At 38.5% G+C, this 11,067-nt stretch overlaps 2 protein-coding genes across 2 annotated transcripts; both read right to left on the bottom strand.

Moving 5' to 3' along the window:
• Nucleotides 1–67: 67 nt before the first annotated feature.
• On the bottom strand, nucleotides 68–6,019 carry LOC134858536 (multiple inositol polyphosphate phosphatase 1-like). The gene is made up of 5 exons (XM_063874493.1): nucleotides 5,376–6,019; nucleotides 4,518–4,712; nucleotides 3,456–3,553; nucleotides 2,685–2,815; nucleotides 68–941 (listed from the first exon to the last, which is right to left on the bottom strand). The coding sequence occupies exons 1-5, from the start codon at nucleotides 5,962–5,964 to the stop codon at nucleotides 563–565; spliced, it is 1,392 nt and encodes a 463-aa protein (XP_063730563.1). The 5' UTR covers nucleotides 5,965–6,019; the 3' UTR covers nucleotides 68–562.
• Nucleotides 6,020–6,591: 572 nt separating this feature from the next.
• Nucleotides 6,592–10,606, bottom strand: LOC134858630 (multiple inositol polyphosphate phosphatase 1-like). Its single transcript, XM_063874611.1, has 5 exons — nucleotides 9,850–10,606; nucleotides 9,577–9,771; nucleotides 8,748–8,845; nucleotides 7,995–8,125; nucleotides 6,592–7,256 (listed from the first exon to the last, which is right to left on the bottom strand). The coding sequence occupies exons 1-5, from the start codon at nucleotides 10,145–10,147 to the stop codon at nucleotides 6,878–6,880; spliced, it is 1,101 nt and encodes a 366-aa protein (XP_063730681.1). The 5' UTR covers nucleotides 10,148–10,606; the 3' UTR covers nucleotides 6,592–6,877.
• Nucleotides 10,607–11,067: the final 461 nt, after the last annotated feature.

Below are 11,067 nucleotides of genomic sequence, written 5' to 3'. Positions count from 1 at the left end.
ATAACCGATAATAAAACAAATCATTTACCAGATAGAAGTAAGGAACGAGAAATAAGGACCAGATAGGTTGTATAGTTAACCCACAATTTAGCTTACAGTTTAATCAAACTACGGTGATTACATTCAGTAGTCGTTTGGTGCTCTGGAGTAGCCAGAGCACCAATTCAAACTGACCACACAATTTTGTGCTCTTTCAAACCAAGGAGAAAGGATTTTGGTAAAAGCTAAATAAAATGTGTACACTGCAAACTGTAACCCCTGGAGATAAACCATGGAAAAGCAATAAAGGAATACTGTAATGGTACAGGTGGTTTGGAAATAAATGCTAGGCTGGGATCAGTTTCAGAAAACAAATCTGAATTTTCTCAGCCATAAGGTGAAGTGAGTTAAATGTGTTCTTGTTTCTTCTTACAATAAAATGCCATGCCAAATGGTGATTTGGTCATGGTTTAGGCATTTAGACTCTGACACTCCTATATGTGGACCACAATGTTCTCACCATTTGCAATTAAAACACCCTTATAATGACTCCTTTTCCAGGACCTTTCCTGTCTGCCCAGAGTTAGGCAGGACTGTTGAACAGCTGACACTCTGTCTCAAAGTCACAGCCTTTTAGCAGGTCCCTGTACTTCTCTTTGACGTCTTCAAAGCGAGGAATGGAGGTCTCCTGGTGTGTCAACCCGGGGAAAGTAACAGGCTTCTCGTTGAGCAGTGCCTGCAGCCTCAGGTCGTCTGCTCCACAGTCGTAAAGCACCAGGACTAAGTTAGCTGCATAGGGTAACATGTGGCTGGTGCGGAAGGAACGTTGGGTCTGTGTAGCGTAGTTGGTAGAAGTCAGGTCTTCACTGTTCTTGAAGAAGCCCAGGAGGGTGAGCAGTGGCAGGAGGGTCTCTGCATGGCCCACCTGGACTGTGACAGCTTCAGTCACCTGCTGTCCTGACCTTAAATACACAACACAACAAATCTGTTTCAGGTGTTAAACACACAATAAGCTCTGTCAAAAGTTTAGAGAGACAATTAAACCTGATGCTGAACCAACCAGTAAAAAAGTAATACAGACACCTTAAACTAAACGTTGTAGATATTAGTGCTGAAACAAAAAGTTGAATAATCAATTAGTTGGTTCCCATGATTGGTTTAATAATCAAATCGATCTATTTTTCGATAGACATTTTATTTAACAATAAAACCTAAATATGGTTAGGATGATTGCGTGAAACCTCCATACTGGTAACTGAATGATGGAATGTCTTTCATCAGGGTAATTGATTGAAAAAAAGTAATGCCTTTTGCCGAGAGCAACAACAAAATATTTTTTCTCTTAAAGATAAAAAATAAAATAGAAATTAGACTACAAATCTGTTTGTAGTATGGAAAAAATGGACAGCTCAGAATGTCAATAATTTATTAAAGCAAAAATGTTGTGTCTGTTTGCTCCTATTTACTCTAGTACTCAGATTGAATTGTGACTTTTAGCCTACATGACTAGCAGAGCTTGGGTAGAGGACCTATTGAACCAGACAATACCAGTTCTTGGACAAACTGATGGACACAGACCTGTGTTTTTAAAAGGACATAAATAAACCAACTTGTGTAAATAGACTGGCAGAGAGCACAGACCTCTACCAAGGCCAATTCTGCGGTTACACGGATTTTCCTAGTCAGAACCTAATGATCTTACACTACATGAATGCAGCACAAATGCACTTTTTGCTAACTAAATGAACATGAAACATAATCTGTGCCCCAGGATTCACATCCACCTCAAAATTAAATGAATTCTTTCTTGACTCCTGCTTCAACCTTCTACAAAGTTTCATGAAAATCAGGCCAGTACTTTTACTGTAGTCCTGTTGACACAGACAAACCAAGCCGAAAAAACTAACTCCTTCCCAATTTCGATCTACAGGTGTGATATTAAACCCAACCATAAATTTGAAATTCTAATATATTGAATATAAAATAATATCAAAACAACAAGACCATCAAATCGGGGAAGCTTTGTTGACAGCTAACAATACATTTATAAAAAGTGTGTACTAATATTTTTGCTTGAGCTTTTTGCTTGCTTGTCTTACCATGCAGTGATTTAAAAGACAAGACTATTGATATTGAAAAATGTTCCTATTGTTCACATATTTAATTAAAAGACGTAAACAAACAAATAATTTCTCCTACAAACAAGTATGGCCTATGTGTCCAAAGACTGCTGAAGACCAGCAGTTTAGAAACTCTCATACACAGCAAACTGTCCTGTTCCTGTAAATTCTCTCTAGAGCAGCAAATGTGTATTCATCCACAGCTTAAAATAGTACCCAACAAGTTCCCAGCAAGTTTTACATCTTTAGTAGGTATCACGGATGTTGCTTTTTCCCAGACTTTTTAATGAATGTATAAAATGGGATAAGATTTGTCTAAAGGGAATTCAAGTGATATGTCTGTCTGTGTGGAGAAATGTGTTCTCTGTGCTGAGCTCCGTGTTTTTGTTTGCCGGACACCGGTACTCGCTTCAAAAAGATATCTAGCAGCGGAGCTCATGAAATGTCTTTGTGTTTTACCAAATTTTGTTAGTGAAATGTCGTTTCGACTTGCACTTCAAGGCCACCGTATAAATAGAGCACAACTAAATCTATAAAGTTAAACATTGTATAAAAAAGTATTACAACATGTGAACATGTACTCACTTGTTTTCATCGGCTGCTCTGTTCAGTCGACTAAACACGTCATGGAAAAGAATGCAGCTCGATTTACTGTTAATTTCATAACCGTAACCTCTTTTCCAGAATTGCTTTAGGTCATTGGCATACTCCATAACCTGTCAAATCAGATAGTAAAAATCATTGCAACAACTTTCAGTCTTTTGTAACGTGATAGGTCGGCTTGTAACAGAACACACAAAACACTATTTGTGACATGGATAACGGCAAAAGGTTTCTCAACAACTGAATTATGTTGCAATGCAGAGAAATTATTGCAGACGGCTTTTTTACAATATTTATTTTCCTTATTTTAAAAGAGACAATACAGTTTTACCCATGTAAATCAACTCCGTAGAAGTCAATTTGCAACAGACTTTAAAATTCAAGTTAGAAGAAACCGTTTTAAACATATTTCTGACCTTTGATGACATTGTTCCTGCATTAAATGAGGGTCCAACACTGATAGTGCCAGGTATTTTTAAACTGATAAGATAAGGCTGTTTGCTTTATCCTGGGTTATTTCCCTTTGTTTTTTTATCTACATTGTATGTTCCTTGCAGACTTGCATTCAAGAACATGTTAAGAATTCAATAGAAACTGTACACATTTTGATGAAAGAAAATACCTGAAAAAGTTAAAAACTTCACAAAATGATGTTTTATGATAAATAAACAAGAGTAATTTCACTCAAACAAGACATTTGGTTAGTGACCCCTAAACATCTCCAAACATTTCTTCAGTAGCTGAGTGACGTACCTGTGCATCCACCTCATCAAAAAGCTGACACCAGGGGGAGTTCACGGTCTTGATGGCAAACTCATAAGCACACAAGTAAAATGCAGCTTCAGCCATATCTGCAGGAGAGAGTTTGCAGCAAAGGGTTGATAAGTCAAATCAGAGAGGAAAGTGGGCAATTATAGCTTATGTAAGTAATATCAGAGGAGCAAGCTAATGTAAGGAAGATTTTCAAAATGAAAAACTGAAAAACACAGCCCTGTCCCAAACAGTGTTGTCACAATACCAACATTTTTGTTTCGATACCAAATCAAGAATTGCGATTTCAATACTTTTCTTAAAAAAGGGGAAACTGTCTTATATGTCATTATTGTGCTTTATTTCAAATCTGTCAAACAAACTACTTATAGTAGATGAACTAAATTATTCAAAAGTTTCATTTACTTTGTACAATATCATGCAGACGTTCTACCAGTCTGTGGTGGTCAGTGTGCTTTGCCATGGTGTGCTGTGGGGGAAACACCAACAAAAGGGATGCTGACAGGCTGAACAAGCTCGTGAGCAAGGCTAGCTCTGTAGTTGGAATTAAACTGGACAATCTGGAGGAGGTGGCTGAGGGGAGGACGAGGAGGAAACCGGACAGTATCCTGGATAACCCCTCCCACCCCCTCCATGCAGAGCTAGTGAAGATGAGGAGTACGTTCAGCCACAGACTCATCCCACCTCGGCACAGCACTAAGCGCCTGGGAAACTCCTTTGTGCCTGAAGCCATCAGGCTGCACAACAAGGGGTTAACCATGTGACTCACTGACAATAAACTGGACTGCACATCAAGCCTGCACTTTTGCACAATAACTTTGACCTGCACTTTCTTTCTGCACACATACATGTGTATATTTTTAACAATACTTTTGTTACTTATCTGTATATATTTTTTCTAGAATTTCAAATGTTTTATTTAAATTTGTGTATGTACTTATGTATGTACTTACTTTTAATGAAGGGCTTTCATTTGTAAAAGGGAGAATTTCTACAATGAAAAAAAATCCGATAAAGAATTTGAATAATTGCTCTACGACTGACCGTCTGTGATGTTATTGTAGGGGACACTGAGACGGTCTGCGATCTTCTCTGTGACCCTCCTCATCTCTGGTCCCTTTCTGAACTTATCCATCTCTGACAGCGCTGAGGGGTTCTGATCAACCTCCTGCACAAACCTGGTGCAATGGTCAAAAAACCTCATGAGAGCATCATTCACTGCGTGGTCAAACTCCGTATCTGTGTAGGAAAAAAAGGAACATATTATTCTGATAATGTGTTCAAGTGGTGAATACTTATATATTATATCGACTGTAATTTAGTTTTAGGTTGGATATTTGACAGTCACTGCATACTTTTACTCTGGGGGCACTCACATCCAATGGTTAGCTCACATCGTCTGAAGTTGATGATAGGTGTGATGTTAGTTTATAGCCTAACTTTATTTTTAATTTTGCCAGTTGTATTTACGCTTCAAAAATTAAATTAAATTTAGTTAATATGTGGAGGTTATCCTGCTGAACAAAGTGTGTATCATAACATATATTTGCCACAGATCTTGTTTTCTGCAATATACCTTTTGTCAATAACATGCTTACTTCCTGGTTGGCCTATTCTATTTGGTGAGCTTGTATGTCTAACATGTTTAACACAATAGTCACCATCATTAAAAAGTTACCACCATGAACAATGTAAGGGTTTACAGACAGAGGCTTTGACAATGACAGTGTCATACAATTTAGTGAAGGTCCATAAGTGAAACCCTGTCTGCTCTATGTAAGATAATAATTCTTCTGACAATCTGTGAAACTGAGGAAAAAGATACTGCTGGATCCAGAGTGACAGTCTGTCAAATATCAAGGATAAACTAACATCACATCGGTAATCTGATCACGGTCATACCTGTAATCGCCCACAGCTCTGTCAATCCTGCCTTGAATGACAGCGTGCTGTTGACACACCTGTGCTTTGAGCTAGTCATGAATTTGATGAACCCTCCACGGAGATTTTTCTCTGAGATCAGTGAGGGGAACAACTTTGACAGCCTGACAGCCAGATGCTTGTGATCCTCCACACCTTTCTGCACCAGTCTGCCGTCCATGTCCTCAGTGTACCACATCCGCCACTGGCTCTGGATTTCCCACAGCCAGCGCTCTTTGCCCGAGGCGCTGCTTTTTACCAGTTCGTATAGTTTCTGCATTTTCTTGGCGTTTTTGCTCGTCGGGTACCTTGTGCCATGTCTTATTATCGCCGTCAGATGAAATGGTTGACATTGTGCAGATGGAAGTTGCAGAACAGATCTGTTTACAGCGAGTATGTCCTTTATGAGATGCGGGTTCACTTCCTCATATCTCCCTTTGGTGGTGAAATATTTGGCGATCGCTGGTATGTCCAGATTGTCCTCAGGATACACATCGTTACAAAAACAGATGCCAAAGCTAGACAAGATTGTGATAAGAATCACAATGTTTTTCCACAATACGACCGGCATGATGAGACATGTAGGCTACTTTTTGTTTGCATGGCCGCGTGCTCCTCCTCTTAGTTTACCCCCAGAGCTGATGACGTCACCACGTTGGACTTTCCAACCAATCAGAGCCTGTCCCATACATTGCACTAAGTTGACACAATAACAAATAATGAAAATTGATCACTGTAAATCACATGACTGCTTGTACTTTACTCCGTGAGGTAATGACTCACAGTGTAGCGATCCTCTGTTAAAGGTCAAAGTCCTGCATTTCTAAAGAAAAACAGGATTATCATAAAGTGTAGGCTACCGACTTAAAGTTCAAAAATACAAATACTTATTAAACAGCATAGCCCATTTCACAATTATATTTAATATTGCTGTGTTAACACATTTTGGGCTTGTATTGTAACCATAAACTGTAGCTTGTGACAACACCAAACGATTTATAAGGATGTATCCGGAAAATACATCAAAATTGTAAATAAACAAAGATTAGGCCTAAATGTACTGAGTATACATTTTAACATTACTGCAATCTACCATTTCATGACCCGCTGAAGACTACCTTGCCTACTGTACTGTAATATTTTATTTACCATCCTGCCATTTTATATAGTCTATTATTTGTTTTATTGCAGACAACAATTTGTGTTTTTACAAGCCAATATTTTATTTAAAGAAAGACAGCAAGTAACATTTAGTTAAGTTCAATTGTCAATTTCTTGCTTAAAAAAAGTGCATCCTGAACATGTTTGATGACAGCAAGCAACAAGGTTCTCAATTTATAAAATAGAGTACAGCAGTACATGGAGAAGATGCTCATTCATAACATTTTCAGCGTGAGAGTATATTGTTTATTCAGCCTAGCAGATAATAGATACAACGCCAGTGTTATACCCTATTTTCAAGGATCTTTCATGTCTGCCCAGAGTTAAGCGGGATTCTTGAACAGCTGACACTCCCTCTCAAAGTCACAGCCTTGTAGCAGCTCCCTGTACCTCTCTTTGACGTCTTCATAGCGGGGCATGGACGCCTGCTGGTCGGTCAACCCGGGGAAAGTCACAGGCTTCTCGTTGAGTAGTGCCTGCAGCCTCAGGTCGCCTGCTCCACAGTTGTAAAGCACCAGGACTAAGTTAGCTGCATAGGGTAACATGTGGCTGGTGCGGAAAGAACGTTGGGTCTGTGTGGTGTAGGTACTTGAAGTCAGGGAATCGTTGTCCTTGAAGAAGCCCAGGAGGGTGAGCAGAGGCAGAAGAGTGTCTGCATGGCCCACCTGGACTGTGACAGCTTCAGTCACCTGCTGACCTGACCTGACATACACAACAGGGTTTCAGAATTAAAGATTTCTTATGCTGTGACACAGAGGAATCTGCATTACAATAAATATAGGTGTTCAGTTTAAATAAAACACAAGATCAGACAAAGACATTCGTTGGGCAGATCATTTGACTAGCAATACTTGCATCAATAAGGTTGACACATCCTCATCTTTAGTGCTGCTATATTTGCATTGTGGCTGCTGCTCTGTACATTCACTCTGCAATAACTTATTAATTTCAGAAAATTGGTTCAATCACCATTTGTTATTTGCTATAAAAAAATAAACGTAATAGTCATGCAGTGAATGCACATGCATGACATTATGAAATGATCTGAGAAAATAAACATAAATGGTTATTATTTTGCAAATGAGTTAAAAATCTATATTTTACTTTCTAACCTGAAAGTACATTAGAAGGATTTAACCATCAAACATATTGATATTGGTGATCCTGGCTCTGGTATTCCCTGGAATAAGATCAAAACCATGGTCTGTAATATCGCCAACCACTAGCAGAAAATTAAACATTTACCAAGTACTGTCTGGGATGTAAGAGAAGAGTTTATACTACAGTTCATTTTTTTTGTCTATATGAGTGTAAGGGAACATTTTAAACCTCCCTACTTGTGGGTAATTGATGGGATTACTACAATAAATCAATCAATCCAAGTTTTGAAACGGTATAACCCACATTTGTACGGACTGCAGGTCATCAAAGCGCACTTACCTTTCCTTGATTGCTGCCTTGTTAAGTCGGTTAAACACGTCGTGGAAGAGTATGCAGCTTGATTTGCTGTTGATATCATAACCGTAGCCTCTTTTCCAGTATTCCCTCAGGTCACTAGCGTACTCTATTACCTGTTGGTGCAGATAGTTTAAATGTAACCTGTCAGTGGGCGGCTTTTTAAAACAAATATTTGATTTTTAAAAAATCCCAGAATGGCAATTTAACATTTTTGGAGATGACATTCTCAGGTCAGATTGGAAAACAAATACGAAACACTCTTTCTTTTACACATAGTGCCAAATTCTGTGGCCCTGTTTAACCTGAGTGTCTTTTAATTGTATCTTATGAATCTATTTTCATCATTTTATACTTTACTATATTATATTTTTGTATTAAATGATGTATTTTATTTAGTTGTGTGCCCTGAAACAATGTACTTTTCTCAAAATGCAAATTTTTACTAGAGTCTCATTATGACATGTCACAGTAGATAAAATGTATCTTCCTGGTATTGTGCATGCTGGCTCCCTGTCACACTGTCATGTCTCATTGGGACACTTCAATAGAACAGAGCCATCAGTAATGTTGTAAGTGACACCTGTACGTTTTCTGCAATCACAAGAACCTGTGAAAACAGCCCATTGTGCTGAAGAACATCCTGTTGGTTCTCATGGTAATACATGACTCCATGAACAAATGAACATGCACTTGTCACATTAAATCTACATACAATTGAATGCCAATTTCTCCTACCTTTGCATCATCCTCATCGAAAAGTTGACACCAAGGTGAGTTCACTGCTTTGATTGCAAATTCATAAGCACACAGGTAAAATGCAGCATCAGCCATATCTGCTAGAGAAAGGTGGGTATAAAATGTTTAGTGATGAAAGCATGGAGAAGACTCAGCCATTTACAACCTTGAAATGCCAGAAAAATACTTCCTTGTGCACAACAAAAACACTACAGTTGCTCAGAAAGTAGTTTTTCTTAATCTTAACATGGACACATTTGAAGGAGACCTAAGTGTTTTGGAAGACTAGACACTTCCTTAAGGCTATGAATAAGAGTGCACTGGGTAGAGCTGTTTGCTAATTTTGTAGTGCTACAGAGGCCTCAGCACTACCAAATTAGCAAACAGCTCCACCCAGTGTAAAATGTGATTATTGAAATGTTGTGAACACTATCTTTCTCAACACTTTAAAGGTTTAGTGTAAACTCTGATGAGCAATTGCTGATATACAGTGTCTAATCATTTACATTTGGTTTCAGGCAGTGACACTAATTTAATTCTGTAAGTTGGTTTAAGTAAGGTTGTAAGTTTGTTTTGCACGTTTTCTTTTTTTGAATGTAAAGAATATTAAGATGTTGTATGAAGGGTGCTTGACAAAAGAAAAATGCTGTCATGATAATTAGAATGATTATGATACACAGTTTTGATCATTAATTTAAGAAACCCAGTTTATGGGACTAAACTGAGAGCATTGGTAATTTCAAGTTAGGAAAAAAGGCTACATCATTTCAGAAAATATGTACACAACACTCTCAACAGTGTAGCAAAGTAGTGTTTCTGCAGATATGACCTTGTGAGATGAGACTATACTGGACTCTTAGACGGTCTGCGACCTTCTCTGTGACCTTCCTCATCTCTGGTCCCTGTCTGAACTTGTTGATCTCTGACAGCGCTGAGGGGTTCTTATCAACTTCCTGCACATACCTGGTGCAATGGTCAAAAAACCTCATGACAGAATCATTCATTGCATGATCAAAGTCCTGATCTGGGTAGAAAAAAAGGAAAGATTATTATGAAAATGTATGTAGGTGATAAATCATGATACATTGAATTACAGTCATACCTGTAATCGCCCACAGCTCTTTCAGTCCTGCCTTGAAGGACAGCGTGCTGTTGACACACCTGTGCTTTGAGCTGGTTATGAATTTGATGAATCCTCCTCGGAGCTTCTCCTCTGAGATCAGTGAGGGGAACAGCTTTGACAGCCTGATGGCCAGATGCTTGAGATCTTCCACACCTTTCTGCACCAGTCTGCCGTCCATGTCCTCAGTGTACCACATTCTCCACTGGCTCTGGATTTCCCGCAGCCAACTCTCTTCGCCTGTGGCATTGTGAAGAACAATGTTGTAGAGCTGCTGCATCTCCTTGGCATTTTTGCTCGTCGGGTACCTTGTGCCATGTCTTATTATCGCCGTCAGATGAAACGGTTGACATTGTGCAGATGGAGTAGGCAGGACAGATCTGTTTACAGCGAGTACGTCCTTTATGAGATGTGGGTTCACTTCTTCATACCTCCCTTTTGTGTTGAAATATTTGGCAATTGATGGTATGTCCAGATTGTCCTCAGGAGTCACATAATCAACTACACAGCAGGGTATGATGAGACATGAATGATAGTGAACTTCCAAAGAAAAGTCATCATTGTGCACGCAAGAAAAGGCTTTAAATGAAGCTGTCCCCAAAACGTATCCAAATCCAAAACAACTGTGACAGTGTTTAAAATAGGACTGAGCAGAGTCCAGTCAACTTTGTGACCTCACTGCAAGATAAAGTAAACATGTTCTTTCACAATAGCAGTTGATGACAACCGGAATTTAAATAGTAAGAATGGAAAATAAATTCCTAGTTCCAAACTGGCTACATTTCATATTCTAGTTTTTCCTGATTGTAGGGTTTATAATAGACGTCATGGCCTGAGCTTGGTTGTAAATATTTGTATATTTTGTCAGTGTCAATAAAAAGCACTCCTTTTTTATGTTAGCAAATAGCAGTCAGACGTCACGCTTTACACAGCATAAAGGCTATTACAAATTAACCCGAATAGGTCTTAAAAGATTAAGTAAAACAGATCTGTTGTTGATCCATGAAAGAATTACATCAGGTACTCTGATAAGGATGTAAAGTTACCAATAGAATCAGTGAATGTATTGTCAGAATAAACTGAAGAAAATCTACTCAGTGGTGTTTCAAGATATGCCAGCTTGTTTATCTTATTTAATCAAACAGTAGGTTGATCAGTGGTATCAAAAGCAGTCTGAATGAAAACAAGAATATATATAAA

The sequence above is a fragment of the Eleginops maclovinus genome, chromosome 22 (genome assembly GCF_036324505.1).
Source record: "Eleginops maclovinus isolate JMC-PN-2008 ecotype Puerto Natales chromosome 22, JC_Emac_rtc_rv5, whole genome shotgun sequence".
NCBI lineage: Eukaryota > Metazoa > Chordata > Actinopteri > Perciformes > Eleginopidae > Eleginops > Eleginops maclovinus.
Note: the sequence above shows the minus strand (reverse complement) of the source record. Positions and strands in the feature narration are given on the sequence as shown.

What these genes read in the sequence shown, in the direction of transcription:
- LOC134858536 (XM_063874493.1), bottom strand. Translation starts at nt 5,964, where the DNA reads ATGCCGGTCGTATTGTGGAAAAACATTGTGATTCTTATCACAATCTTG. An exon ending in AGAGCTGTGGGCGATTACAG is followed by an intron (nt 4,713 to 5,375) that starts GTATGACCGTGA and finishes TTTCCTACACAG; the next exon opens with ATACGGAGTTTGACCACGCA. An exon ending in CTACAATAACATCACAGACG is followed by an intron (nt 3,554 to 4,517) that starts GTCAGTCGTAGA and finishes TCTCTCCTGCAG; the next exon opens with ATATGGCTGAAGCTGCATTT.
- LOC134858630 (XM_063874611.1), bottom strand. Translation starts at nt 10,147, where the DNA reads ATGCAGCAGCTCTACAACATTGTTCTTCACAATGCCACAGGCGAAGAG. An exon ending in TCGATGAGGATGATGCAAAG is followed by an intron (nt 8,126 to 8,747) that starts GTAGGAGAAATT and finishes CTGCACCAACAG; the next exon opens with GTAATAGAGTACGCTAGTGA. An exon ending in AAGGCAGCAATCAAGGAAAG is followed by an intron (nt 7,257 to 7,994) that starts GTAAGTGCGCTT and finishes TGTGTATGTCAG; the next exon opens with GTCAGGTCAGCAGGTGACTG.